This window comes from Amia ocellicauda, chromosome 1 (genome assembly GCF_036373705.1).
Source record: "Amia ocellicauda isolate fAmiCal2 chromosome 1, fAmiCal2.hap1, whole genome shotgun sequence".
NCBI lineage: Eukaryota > Metazoa > Chordata > Actinopteri > Amiiformes > Amiidae > Amia > Amia ocellicauda.
Window position 1 is genome coordinate 20,365,060 of NC_089850.1, and position 15,299 is coordinate 20,380,358.

Consider the following 15,299-nt stretch of genomic DNA (forward strand, 5'->3'; position numbering starts at 1 on the left):
TTCTCTGTAGAGACCATACAGAGACAATTAAGTGTTTGCCTAGGCTGCAAAACATAGAAGCATATATCCATATAATATCTGTTCTCTACATCATAATAACAATAGTATTATTATTAATAATAAAAATAATAATAATTGAAGATAAAATAAAACCACTAAATCCCCAAAATATTGCAGCTGCAGAACAGGCGCTCTTCATTTTCCCCTCACTCTCCTTTGAAATGTATAATGTGTCGTTTCTTTATCTGCACAATTATGGCTTTTTGTGCAGCCTGAATGCAAAAGCCTTATTAAGCGCTTGGTGTTTAACAAAATAACAAAAAACAAAAAAATATGAGATGTGAAACCCTAATAAACATATTGCTCTGGACCAAAAGAACAAAAAAAAGAAAAAACAGTCTTAATGATAACCTTGATCGGTTTATCCCTTGTTCCCTTCCATTTACTACTAGCTGCAGCTGCATCTCATACTGATCTGCATGAATGAAAGTAGAACGGCAAGAAACCTCCCACTTCGTCTCACTTTCCTGTAATTATTCCGTAAACTGTTTGCACAACAATACGGGAAAACATCTGCAAAAACAGGTAATTAATGTGTCAAGCCAAACTAATGCATTTTATATTGAGTCGATGCTTCGTCAACTGTAATTATAACACATTTTTAATTTTTTTTTTCTCCCCCAAGCAAATGATTATTTGTTGGATGATGCTTCATGTAACATGTAAGTGGTTATTTCAGAAGTATGTATTTAGACACATTATTTACCGTTGCAAGAGCTTGTTAAATCCAGAATCCGAAAGTGGCCTTCTTCTGTATTCGCTTCTCTGGTAGTTATTACCATTCTTTGGTCTGAAGGGCTGCTTTAGATATTTATTGAATTATTCATTTACTTGTTTTTTTACCCTAACGCACCTTAGCTTTTATGTATTTGTTTCTTTGGAGAAAAAAACTAAAAAGTAGCATTTTGATTTGGGGGCGATCAGACACATTTGAAAAAGACTGTTCACTGAAATAATTTAATGGAGAAACCAACAGTTCACAAAAACAAAAGAGTGAAAGAGGGAAAAATAAAGCAATGTTCCTGAGCCAGAGAGGGTCATGTTGAAATCAGGGCCTCTACATTTTAAATTATATCATCAGAAAACCTCTAATCACAACAGATACGTACACACTTGTCAGACCTCCTGCACAATGCAGGTTAAAGGAGAAAAGGGCAATTTACAGAAGCCAAGCCAAATGGAGGTGAGCCGAGGACACACAGACACACGGACACATGGAAACATGGAAACATGGACACACGCTAAAAAGGAGCAGCTGTCTGCAGTTATAATTATCTGTATCATTATCATTATTATTAATAGTATTTTTTAGGGAAGTAGCATGATACCAAGATGAACCCTTTCGTATTTTACGGTTTGTGCCGCATGTTTGCAATAACAGGTCTTCATTCCCTTTAGGCACAAACAAATACAAAAGCAAGAGCAACCTTTACAAATCTGGTCCAAAAACTCTAAAATGAATGTGCAAATAAACCTCACAATCTGCGATAACTGCGCGGCTTGTTTGCAGTGAAAAATAATTAAGCATGTTAACCAGAGATTTTCACAGTCTTGCCTCTGGGGGAGCAGTCATTAATTCCTTTTGCTAACTTTGCTTTGCAACACATTCTCCATATGACCGTGCCCAGAGGCCGCCATTTTCCTGCCAAGGTGACAGACGTCAGCTGACTTAATGTGCCATGTGAAAATGTCACATCACCAATCAATAACCTGGTTAGAATGAAAGAAGCGAAGCTCGGGGTCTTCCTCTGGATTTTACTTTGAGTAAACCCCTTGTTTTGTCAATCATAAGACCCCGGGGAATGCAAAGCTACAGGCCAGATACTGCCCTAACCGACACTGTGCTGTAGAAGTCAATGTATTCGCAGTCCAACATTTGCTCCCGCCGTGTCTCAAGGCCACTGACTGGAATCTTTACAGTTCTCTCAGGGCTAGGGGCTCTGAAGTTGGTCATTAAGATGAACACTAACTGACTCTCCTTTTAGGTGTGTGTAAACATGCTGGGTCCTGTTCAATGCAAACTGCTGTGGAATATTCAACAGATATGCTGTAGATTATTTCATACACACATTAAATACAGTCATATATGCAGATGTGTCAGCAGAATACATTACATGAATAAATACAGCTGTATTCACACTGCCTTTGAAACCAGGTCAAGGGGGGGTTGACTTACCTTGCACTCCTTGCAGCAGCAGGTCCACCCCCGTCCTGTACAGAGAGAAGGCGGCTTCGAAGTCCTGCTCCACCTCCTTCTGCACGGCCATCTTGATCTGCTCCCCGGCCTGCTCCAGGTAGTCCTTCTTTCCCACACTGGGCTTCAGGCCCCCAGGAAACAGCCCCCCCCTGGCGCCACCGCCGCCTGCTCCCCCCACTCCGTTGCGGCTGCTCTCAGGCTCCTCCCTGGTCCCGTCCATCCTGGGGGAGGGCTCCGGAGACGGGCTGAGCCCCCCCCCCGGCATCTTTCTCGGCGAGTTCCCGGCAGAGGCCATTCCATCGTCGAGCTCGGCGAGGGAGTCGGTGTCCACCACCAGAGAGATCAGATCGCTGTCGCTGGAGAGCCCTGAGGGGACGAGACGAGCACCGCACACCGTTACCGCGGCTGCTGGTCTTCAGATTAGTCTTTAAGAAGGCTTCACTACAAGCGTTCATTTCAGACAGACATTTTATCTTTAGAAGACTGCTGTTTACTCTTTGAGCTTCAGCTTTTCACCCCTCAGAGCAGAATGGCCAAACTGGATTAATAGGGATGTGTTGGAATCAGCCCATTGATGTGTTGGTCAATTCCTTATTACATCAGTTTTATGTGGGTAGCTAGGGCTGTATGAGGGCATGGATGTGTGTGTGTGAGTGTGGGTGTGTGTGGTTTTGACAGGATCTCTATCACATCTGTGAAAAATAATTTAGTACCATTTGCACATTAAACAAATTAAATGAAATGTAGGAGACCTGGTTCAATCTAGCGAAACATAACGCACAGAGAAGCAATACAGATCTATATTCAACTACCATATAGGCCCCCCTCTGCAGTAACCTATACCAGTGCGTCTGTATAATCACAATTATGAATACAGATGTCCACGAGCTGCAGATTAAACCACAGGATTACAAACTAATCAGGCTGGAAAGAAATATAATTTAAAAAAACGAAACAAAAAAATCAAATTTTTCTACGTCCCAACGATTTGAAGAGAAAAGAAGATATTTAATCTAATTCCGTCCGTTTATTCGCTTCCTTGGCTGTCTTGCTCTGTCTCCATGTGTCCTCCCGCCAGGAGCAGAGAATGAAAAGATTACAGGAAGGATTGGCCAGCACTCCAGGACAGGTGTATTAGGAATTAATCTAACCTTGAGAAAACAGGGCTAAGATAAAGCTCATTCTGTTCAATATTTCTTATAATCCCACAGCCTGACCCTCCTGCCCTGAACCACTCATTGCTTTGACAGGATTGTCCATTGCATACCCCCCAGATACAACCTCTCCAGCCCTTATATATTATTATTATCATTATTATAACTACTACATTTCTTACTACACCCTTATCCAGGGCCATTTACAATTGTTACAATACATCATATATTATGGGGGGGCAGAATACCAAACTCTGGTGTTCCAGAAAGAGTAAAGTAAGATTGATCTGAACGTTACGGAGTGACACGCAACGCCATATCCCTTAGGTCAACAGCCACGCGTCAGTCTCGTCTTCCGTTAAGCAGACAAACATTCAGGTCGTGCCCCAATTAACGAATTCATTAATTAACCACATTACAGCAAATCGGTGGAGGTCAACAACAAATGAAAGGCACTTAGTGCACTACGCAGGTATGGGAAAACAGTCGAAGTCTGCTGCCCTGATACCGTGCGGTGACAGTCATATTTGTGCAGAGATATTTATGGAAGGAAGTTGTGAGAACACATTGGAAGACCTCAGTTAAAGGAAAAGGAAAAAAAATCTGCAGTTGGCCTGAGATTAGGGAACATTTCTCTGCTGGTTTACTGGTCTCCTTTACAAATTACTTTATCAGCTCTAGCATACCTTGATATACAATTTAAATACATTGTGTACTAGGGCAGTATCTAGTAGGTTGTTTAAGTGTATGGAATAATAATACCAATAATAAATCTAAAAATATTAATAAAACAAGCACAGCAGCAGGAGGAGAGCACAGGACTGTAAGAAATGAATTATTATAGTACTTACCACCATACTCAGTCTGGCTGGTGAACGTGGAGTCATCAATGCTACTTAGGTCTCTGTGAACTGGAGAAAAGGAAGGGGAGCAATTCATTAAATAAACTAACAAGCAAATAAATAAAGTAAATAAATAAAACTCTGTTCTAATAATATAATTTAAACCAGACCCACACAGATTCATATTGTGTCTACAGCACTGAGAATGCCATATGGCTTCTAATAGAATATCAAGCACATGTGCAACAGACGAAATCTCATCATTGAATACGAAAGAGGGCATTGTTTATTTCATTTATTTATTTTTAAATAATCATAGAATCAAACGAGCTTGCCTCTTCCGGATAATTGCTGTCAATATTTTGATTGCCTATTGTGAACAGGGAAACTGCTTTTCTAGCATAGCGAGCTTCACCCAACATATTGAGACCTAGACGCAGACAAACCTGTAATCAGGGAACATCTCAAAACTGTGCCGAGTATTTAATTAAGCTGAATTTCGGCAGAACAGCGGGATAACCAAAAGGGAACAGATTCTTGTAAAATATTTTACAATAAAATTCTTTAATATGATTACATGGTGCAGAGCCAGTTGTGTTGGGGGCTGGAGATGCTATAATTAAGCCTATTTAGCAATGTAAGTACCTGATCACTTGAAACTGATTTTGATGCCCTGTGTCTGAATCATAAACACTGAACATCATCACACTGCAGACATCGTTCCCCCCTGCTGAATTTTGTTAACGATTCAAAACGAATTACTCAAACGAGACAGGGATTTTTTGTTGGGGAAGAGGATAATTCATTAATTTAATAAAATGGAGCATTGGGCAAACGATATTTGGGGGCATGGGGGGGTACTCTCTGACTTCCTGCGCTCCTCACAGTAGCGTGTTTGCTTTGTGTGCTTTTCCCTCCGAGAAAGATGTGCTCAGTCTGCTCGGCAACGTGAAAGACAGTTCAGATCCCGATTCTGCTGGATTTCAGGAGGATTTGGATAAGGTTCTGTCAATATTGCCCTCAAGTGGAGGCACCAGGGAATTCCACTTCGGCTCAGAACAATGTTCTAGTGTGAAGCAAATCACGCAGGAGACTGACAGCCAGTGCAGTGTGACACCGGCCTCACTGCAGGGCCACAGCTGTGAGGAAAGCAACATTCAGCTGCACTCCAAGACTGTGTGTGCTGAAACACACCCTGTGACTCCAAGAGGCATGGCATGGATTGGGTCGGATTGGAGAGACAGGACAAAAAAAAAAAAAAAATGTAGGGAGGATATCCGATCATTGATATATAAGACTGAAATACACATTTAGTCTGTATACTACAGGAAAGCATAATTAGATAGTGCTATGTACAAAAATGAAACGAGAATCACTGCCATCCACAGAATACGTGATTCTGCCGTGAAAACGTGGAAAGTAAATTTGGAAAAATGTCTATGCAAAAGCTTTGAAGACCAAGAACAAACAACAAAAACTAAAGAAAAAACAAACAAACTCTCAAACAAACAAAAAACACACACACACCCCTTCTGCATTTTTACACCAAGGCCCGTGTGCTAAACGGCCTTTTCTCCTGGCTCACTAACTCCCCAGTGATTGGAAACAGAATCTATGAGCTTCTGCTTCAAACCCATACTTAATTATTTTTGCATTGTGCACAAATGATATTAAAAAGCAGTGTGTATGGGGATTTGCTGTTGTTATTGATGTCGCTGTTGTTGTGGACAACATTCCCCGGGAGCATCGTGACAAAGGCCCGTGCTGCCCATTCACGGTTTGATGTTCTGACTTAATATTTGATGGAATATGCTCACACATCTGACAGATTATTTTAAAAAAGGGTTACGGGATGTTTGTGCTGGCATAAAACAACCTGGACTTTGGGTAAGGGAGAAGGGAACCCAAAGGCCTTCGCAAAAAAGAGAAAATGGGTCCAGAGGAAATCATACAGCAGAAAAAAAAAAAAACATACTACTGAGACCACGGTAATAAATAAGCAAAGCATGTAGGTATTGTACACATTCTTTTATCTACTGATCTCCTTTTTATATTCCTTTCATCTCACTATTCACATCAAACTCCCAGTCTGGCTGACACGACAACGGTGCCGAAGCAATTACAATGGCAAGGGCCACTAACTGCACCTAATCTTGCCATATAATTTACAGTTTAAATAATTATTCATTATTAAAATAGAATACCTATATTGTTTAGAAAGAATAGCAGCAGAGAGTATAAATTAAATTCCACAGAATCAAGACATACCAACAATATTGCGTCTCTCCTGAGATCTAGATCCCAACACTCAGTTAAAGCATATCTGACTCACTACATTAAGTTCACAAAAGGGCATTTTCAGTTTGGGTTTCTATGCTCTGGAAGTGTCTTCCTGGAGATACTACAGCAGCTATATCAGGGTCTTCTTTTAAAACCCTTTTAGAGACATCTTATAAACCTGCTTTTAACTGTGAGTAACCTCTTGCCATTTTATTCCTTTAAAGTCCTTTTATTATCGTGCTCTGTATTTTATTACTTATTTTAATGTCTTAGTGTTTTCTTCTCTGATTGTGCCTTTTTCTATTTTAGTTGGTTTAAAATATATTTATAAAAAATAAAACGGAAGAGACCACAAAAGAAAGGAAATAAGTTTATTTAAGAAAAGCGTGTACAGCTTTTAGAGAGGGGTTCCTTGGACTAGTCATATTTCTTAAATGATTTCAAAGCCATTTAGCAGCTTCCATCATGACAAAATGAAATATATATAATCACACACATGGGTATAATTAACTATAACAATAGGAGAACAAGAGACTCCATTTGTGAGACTGGTAGGCACTTTCTTAGTATGGGAACAATGACTCAGACCTGCATTAGTTCATAGAGGGTGCTTGAAACGTGTTGTGCTCTCCTCTGTGCTGTGAAGTCCATCACTGTTTCACTTAATGGCTTTTTTTAGGATAGTGTCCATACAAGAGGAGCGCAGTACCCATGTAAGTTTCAGGGGTGTACAGACAGTATTCAACAAGTTCTCAAATTATAATTTTAGCCGCTTTTAAGCATCCACTGAATTGCCGTTCAGTTTTTTTGTTTTTTTGTTCATTAATTATTGCGATAATTGGGGTTATGCTTTGTATTCAATTAGTCATTAAAAAACAATCTGCATTCAGTGAAGTCAATATTAAATGGCTAAAGTAATTCATTACTTGCCTGCTTAATCTGTTTCCTACCAAACTACTGAAGCACCGTGAGCTATTAACATCCCATAAATAACACAACAGCAGAGATGAAAGTCACTGTTCCCATGATAAGCAATGGGAAGGTGTCAGTTTGATTGTGTGATAGTGTGTGCATTTTTGTTGTTGTTTTGTATGTATGCAGATATTGTTATACCAATGCTGGGGAGACATCTACTGTTGTTTTGTGGGTACTGCGCACACCAGTGCATTACAATGGGAACTAAATGGCGGTCAAAATTAAGAAATTCAGAAAGCAATTAATAGACCTTATTTCGCAATCAAAAATACTGCTTGACCGTTCTGCAAAGAGAAGAGAGCTGACTTTCCCTTTTCCACCAGAGTGTCTCAAATCTATCAAACTATAAACACTGTAAACCAGCAAGCAGAAAATAGTAATTCTATTCATCTTAATTCAATCTTTCAGCTGATAATAAAAAAAGATTTTGGGGGTATTTTTATTTTATTCATTTTATCTCTTGGTATATAGCGATATAGAAACACAATTAAAGAGGAAAAAAGCTTATGTATTTACATGTGCTTAGCCAGCATCACTATATTTAATAGCAAGATTATTTTTTCCAAATTCCACATTTGGTTTTAAAATGGGAAACAATGTTCTTTATTTTATTTGTTTATCCAGTTGCTTTGTGTCATTACAGCTTTTCTTTCCTTTAAAAACACTTTAAATATGAATTAATGAAGTCCTTATCGATTTAGCAGAGATACTGAAACATTAGAAACCAAATGCGTAGCTACTTGTTCTGCATCATGATTTTTGTTTCTTTGATTTCACTTGGAGTCTCCAGCAGCAGGACACAACGTGGCATGGGGGACGTACAGACAGTCTGGGGTGTTTAGCAAGAGACCAAAAGGCCAGAATACCTTCAGAACTGCAGTCGGACAAGCTGTCGGCGAGGAAGTCAGAGAACGGCTCGGCAGGACCAATCAGCTCCGACCCATCATGCACTTCTCCCCCCTGAAAGAGAAACAACAGTCTTGTCAGCTGGTGGGACTGAGCGGTGAACAGGGAACTATCACCCCACAGGGAGGCAGGTCTCTCGACAAACTTCCCTTCAGCCTTGTGAAACAGGACAGGTTTCCGTCCTCTAGTGAACGATGGTATTTACTCCTGACACCTGTCACCCGAGACAGGTCACTGAGCTCATAAAGAAGAAGAGTGGACATGCTCTGTGTGAGGAGGAGCACTGTACCTTGAAAAAGTCTTCCAGTTGGGGGCTGCTGTAGAGGGCGGGGATGTTGGCAGAAAACTGGAGCAGGTCTTCGGAGCACTGACGCCTCTCCTCAATCACGGTGTCATCAAAACGGCCTGCATGGGAGCAGAAGGGCACGGACTTTAGGGCTTCCCCGTACGAGGCGGGAATGGTGGTCGAGACAAAAACAGAGAGTGATCCAACAAGGGGCGAAATAAGAAGCTGTCCACAAAGGAGTTTCTGAAGTGCCTTGTTTCCATGTCTGTCAAGGTGCAAAGAGTGGACGCACAATACAGGTTACAAAGTCTTTTAAAAATGAATGGAAAAGGTTTTAGAAAAGACTTTGCAAACAGGTTTCTTACTTTCACCGCTTTTTGCGTTTACAGTTCCAGCTCACACTAGGACATCTCAACACATTTGAATCCCTACCCACAAGGCCCAAGACAAGGGCACCATGACCCCCGCGCATCGTCCTCTGACCTGGCAAGAGGCAAGAGATGACAGAAACAGTGTACTTCACCCACGCATTCAAATCTCACCGAAGACTTTGGCTTTGGCGAAGGGTGGGAACAGCTCTGACTGCCGGTAGAGGTTGCGGTGGATCTGCCACAGCTCCTTGTGCAGCTTGCGGAAATCGCTGTACCTCTTCCACACCGTTATCTGAAATTCAAGAAAAAAAAACGTCAGTGGGGTGACGAGGAGAGCTTGTGGTACTCAGGGGTGGGCCGAGGCAGGCAGGCAGGCAGGCAGGATGCTCCTCTCCACTCTACGTCTCCGCATTCAGCGTCTGAAGGGCAGCGGGGTTAGGAAGCTCCTCCTTGAGGCCGAGATCCAGTTACCGAGACAAGTCGTGGGGTTTTTCCGTTTCTTTCAGATTTTTTCTTTCTCTCAAGGGCGAGGGCTGAATCGGTCACCGATTAGTAAATATTTACAGCGCACAGCATGTCCCATGATGAAGCACTGTTGTTTTCTGCTTCCCCCCAACCTGACTGTCCTTCTCACTATGGTTGAAGTGCTATGTCACTTTCAGCAAGTGTCCTTCTCGTGTGCGTTTCATTCCCCTCAAAGACCAGAGTCCTCCAGTGCGACTGAAATGCAATCAATATGCTGACTGCCGCTGTGACAGCAGAGAGCAGTACAGGAGGTTGACTGCTCCACATTACACATTGTTATTGGTACGTCACATGACATCTAAGACCATTAGTCTAGTGGTAAACTGGTTAAGTTAAAACCACTCCACTACCATACCATCAAACAATATAAAAACAGCTACAACTCCATTAAAACGCTCCCTGCCTTAATGATGGTCAATCAAATGGAACTTTTACAGTATTGTCTCTGGGGCTAAAACAGTTTGCGACTTCTGAAAATACAGCCCTGAAAAATAGAGTTTAAGGCACAGTACTTATTAAACTACTCTCAATCACAAACCACTGTTTCAAATGAGTGGCGTGAACACATTCCACTACAGCTCCATATACTCTACAGATCCACAGCAGCTGTACCGAGGCTAATCTCTCTTCCCCAGTAATGGACTACATCAGCGGTCACGACCTGTGTTCTGGGTATAAATGCACAGCACAGTGCTGCCTCTCTGCACTGCCAAGTCTGGGAAAAGCACCGAAATCTGACAGCACCAGGGCTGGCTTTATAGAGTGGGGAGGGTGCTGCCGAGAGAGATGGCTACAGTCTCATTATTGCGGAGAATGCATCAGCAGCAAACATATAACACACTGAAACCAGTTATGAGGCAAATAACTAAATAAATACATAAATGATGCAAGTACATAAATCCTCAACAAATCCTGGTGTATATGGCTTTTTTTCTATCTTGCATGCTAAATAGCCTTGTGTTTATCCATTCACAGCAGCTCTTATGCCCAGTAGCCCTGAGAATATCACGGCTGTACCGTCACCGTGGAGAGAGAGATAGAAATGGAAAGTATACCCCAGGCAGACCTGTACCCACATACAAGCCTGACAGCCACACGCCACGGGGGGAGGAGAAGGATTTCTAAAGACCTTTTGATAAAACGGCACCTTCCACCTGATATGGCACCTGATATGGTCCCAGACATATGATCGGAATTATTTTTAGCTACCCTGACACTCACAGAGGCTTAGGGGCTTGTAGCTCTGATTCAGGGAGTCTGTGTACAAACACCAATTTAATCTGATCATCGTTGAGCTCGGTCTCAATCGATAAGACTCTTATTCGCATTTATGGTAAGAGGAGTAAATAAAATATTGCGTCTGGCCGCCAAGACGACCTGTCAAGACTAGGTTCAGGCAAGAAATTGCTAGACATCCAGGTCACCACAGCGAACAGTTTGGTTGTGGGCGCCATCTATTGTTCTATTTGGTCATTTAAACGCATGGTTTCCCTGACGCAAGACAAACGGTAACACACTCAGGTTCACTACACGGAGACTGGCGTTGGAATGAATGAAGCATTTAAAGTCTGAATAAAAGGCAGATGATAACACAACAGAAAAAGATTTGCAAAACAGACCAGTTATGTAGAGTTGGAGGGTCCTTATTGTAATAGATAAAGTGTGCAATTCAATGACCGGGGACACCCTCTATTTTTACACGCGTAAAAATACATGTCATACATGAGGGGATGGGTGAGGTGATGGTGTTTTGTCTGCAGTGCTAGTTAGGGGGGTGGGGGGGGACAGAGAGGCCAAGCTTGCTGTCACGGGGTCACTGGCCCCCCCGGCCCCCCCTCAGAACCGCCCCTGGAGAGACAGAAGAGATTCAGGCTAATAATTTAGGCTAATGAACTGCCTAATCCATAAAAAATGAATATTTAGATTGTGTTAAAAGACATTATTAGGTTATGGTTAGAGTCCCCTGTAAACTTAGACCTTTGTTAAAGTCTGGGGAGCTTTTTGACTGAATTGAATTAGATGGAGATTTGTAAGGGCCTAGCCTGAAACTTTAGTGTTGGGGTTCAGGGTGTTGTTTACCTTTAAACGGGCCAGGTAACCTATTTATGTAATGCAATCTGTTACAGTGAAAAGTCTCTCCTTTCAGTTCAGCATAAAGAAGCTGAATATGATGTAGTTGTTAGGCTAATCTTTATGAGCTGAATATTTTGATATTTTAGTAGTGATTGCTTCCATTAGAATAAAAGAGTAAAGAAAATACTAAACAAAGTTTCCAACAGAGACTGGAAAAGATTCATACTGCCGGCCTCTTACGGCATCAGAAGCAGTTCTTTGAAAGAGTCAGGCCGTTACCTCTTGGACATCTTCTGGGTTCCTCCTGGAGATGATCTGGAAAGAGAACAAAAGAAAGCGACACAATCAGCAAGGAGCAGCTGCTGCCGTGGAAACGCAAAGCAAATCGGCAGAAAGGCCTGTTCTTTGCCAAATGGGAAACACCTAAACACACACACACATGCACCCACACAGAAAAAGGAGGGGAAACAAAAATAAAATTAACCTTTCTAGGAGTGTAAATCATCAGAACTCACAAGCACAGATACACACAAGAAAAGTGCAGACATACTCCAAAAAAGACTCACACACACACACACACAAGAATTGCAGGCACACACACACAAGCACACAGAGCCAGACATCTCCTTCCATTCAGATGGTAATTCTACCCCCTTGATTTCTTGACACGCTCCCAAGAAAAGGAAGACGTGCGTAGTAATCCCCCCTCAGACAAAGCAGACATTATTCACTGTGGAGGGCTGGAGCTGACACAGGCTGGAACACACACACTAGTGTGCGAAGAGGACACTATCAGGCCACCGCAGCCACACAGAGAGCTTATTTCAAGAGCAGGATGGACGGACAATATGGTCAGGCCGATACAAACCAATTGAGATACCCCTCTAACACCCACCCCCACCCCACCCCACCCCAGATACACACTCTGCTTCTGGTTATGAATAAACGAGACAGAGGCAGAAGAGAAAGGCAGAGAGGGAAGGAGGAGGGAGGAGAGACAGAGAGTGAAATAAAGAGATAGTAAGTGAGATGAACAGAGAGACAGATGCTCTAAAGGCAGTATAATACTAATAGGCAAAACTCTACTTATTCTGCAGTTCTAAAGATCAACCACAAGATGGCAGGCTCCCATTATATCCTCTGACCTTCCTTAGAAAGTACCCTTCCCAGACTCCCAGCCCACCATCCAAAGCTACAGACTATAAAACCAAGAAAATGCATGGATGGAAATGTGTACTATCTGCTTAGTTGCCATGAGCCAATTTAAAGCTACAACACCCAGATAGTAAGTCCGGTGCTTAGTAACCCCAAATCAGGGAATTCCAAATTGAACATGAAACATTACAATATAGTTGCCATTTGTAATTCCAAAGGTTATGCACTTGACCTGTTTGTACGTAGTTATAATTAAAAACTTGTCTGTATTTTCTTCTCTTACCTGAACTGTCACTGCCCACCATTAACCCTGTATTCTCTACTTGCTCTGTCAATTTTACTCTGATTAGGACTTAAGCTGTATTCTGTGCTCTCTTGCTCTTCTCTTCTCTTGAGGCACACAGGGGTACAAAGAAAAAGAGCAGCTGGGCCTGAATGACTTCATACAACCATACCGTTGTAAGGGACAGCCAAAAAGTGTCCTGTGGGACAGTTCATGTGTCTGAGTCTTGATAATGTTTGGTTTTTAACACAATACAAACTTTGCATTGATGTACAGAGCTGACAAGCAACTATAAACTCCATAATCTGAAGACTCACGTCAAAGAAATGAAAGCTCCAATGACAGAAAGATTTGGTGGGGAAGTTTTGCCATGGGGATTTGCTGGACAATTTTTGTTTCGTTTCATTTATTTATTTAATCATTGACATGAAAGACAATATTCATAAGAAAAAGAATTAGAGAAAGTGTGTCACTTCCCTCAGCTGTGCAGCTATGTATGAAAGCATTTCCTGAATAACTGGGAAACCTGGTTAGAACAGAGTGGAACAACATACATTTGCTCCTACACAAACCTTGTGATTGCAGACAGTGAGTTCTGTGCCAACATGTGAGGAATGGCTACATTAAAATTACTATCTACCAATATTGCCGTAGGCCAATAGTAGGTTCCAAACCATCCTGACATGTAGAGAGTGATTTTTATTTTTATTTTTTTAATAATTACAATGGTCTCTCTGGATAAGTTCACTGCTATAAACGTGCACACAAATACCTCAAAGGGTTTAATAGAAAAGGAGGTCTTCATCTTTGTGTTTTACACTGGCAAGAGAGGAAGTGCGGGTTAGAAAATGCTATTGCATTAAAAACTCGGTCATGCAAAACTGTTACATTGAGCTACATAAGAATTTTAACCAGTTAATTAGTCGACCCAATAGGTTCCTAAAACAAACACTTACTGATCCACACAGTCATTTCTGAATTTGTTTCCCAATGCAGAGAGCAGAATTGGGATTATTCGTATTGTATTAAAAGCCACAAAGTTGTCCCACTGAAAAGTGTGTGTGTGATGATGATGATGATGATGAGGATTATTAGGTTATTGACACAACCTGTTTCTGCACCCCTTCACAATTCCTTGAAGAATACCTGAACCACATGGACCACGTTTTCGGACACACCTACCTGTAATCCTACACAAGATGAAGCTGACATTTAAACTCCAGGACTTGTGAAACTGCTGTGCATGTTTCTAATGCACTCGTCACGTGTTGTTGGTTTGTTTCATTTTCAATGTCTTCTCTGAAAGCTTTCACTTTAGAAACTGAACTCTGGGCATCTTAAAGTTTGAATTAAGTATGACATATAAGGATGGCGTTTTCTTTCTTTCTTATAATGAATGTAGTGCGATTCAAATCGAGTCTGATGTCTGATCACTGATTTGACGTTGTTTCTGATTTCCTCTTTCCCTAGCGGATGTGGGATTGAATGAGTTGCTGCTCCCAGAGTCAGATTTGGTGTATCTGAATGCCCAGGGCACAAGCACCCAACAGCATCGCCGTGTCGCAAAGAAGGGATAGATGAAGAACTGTAGGAAAGACATAATTTCCCTTGCTAGCATGTACTGGGGACGTGTCAGTCTACTGCACAAACATCAGCATCACTTCTGTCAGGAGCGACTGAAACGTCACCGCGAAAGACAACCCTGAGGATGACATCTCTGGTCAAACATCAATTGTGGTATTTTGAAACTGGCTTATATTAAGGTGACATTGCAAACGGGATACTGTCGCCTCTCCCTGCTGCTGCTGCTGCTGCTGTTCTTAATATTATTATTACAGCATTCGCGTCAACACGCAGGCGCTCTCCCAAACTTACCCTGGCGGTGACTTTGTAAACGGTGTATCCCTTCTGGTGCTTTTTGGGGTCGGTGACAGTGTAGAATCGAGCCAGTTCCCCCCTTTCTCTCTGCGATATCATTCTGGTTACAGCCAAGCCATTACATTCTCCTCACTGGGAACAGCGGCCGGGCCTGACGCCACTGGAGAGCCCGCCCTCCGACTTCCGGAATGAGCACTGCCGGAAATCCCGCCCCTGACTTCCGGGAGGGGTTAGTTGGTGTGTTATGGTAAATGGAGTCAAATGGTGAAAAGGCCCTGTAGTCCTACACACGCTAGGTGAGTTAGTACAACACA

General features: G+C 42.0%; 1 protein-coding gene across 1 annotated transcript in view; it reads right to left on the reverse strand.

Annotated features, from left to right (window-relative positions):
* The window catches only part of rps6kc1 (ribosomal protein S6 kinase polypeptide 1), a 53,549-nt gene extending 38,370 nt beyond the window's left edge, over positions 1-15,179 (reverse strand). Inside the window, exons 1-7 of the mRNA XM_066698040.1 lie at positions 14,983-15,179; positions 11,949-11,984; positions 9,243-9,363; positions 8,704-8,819; positions 8,375-8,468; positions 4,263-4,322; positions 2,237-2,623 (exon numbers count right to left, since the gene is read on the reverse strand). Coding sequence (XP_066554137.1) covers positions 2,237-2,623; positions 4,263-4,322; positions 8,375-8,468; positions 8,704-8,819; positions 9,243-9,363; positions 11,949-11,984; positions 14,983-15,084 — 916 coding nt within the window. The 5' untranslated portion in view covers positions 15,085-15,179. The remainder of the gene's footprint in view (positions 1-2,236; positions 2,624-4,262; positions 4,323-8,374; positions 8,469-8,703; positions 8,820-9,242; positions 9,364-11,948; positions 11,985-14,982) is intronic.
* Between the last annotated feature and the right edge of the window lie 120 nt (positions 15,180-15,299).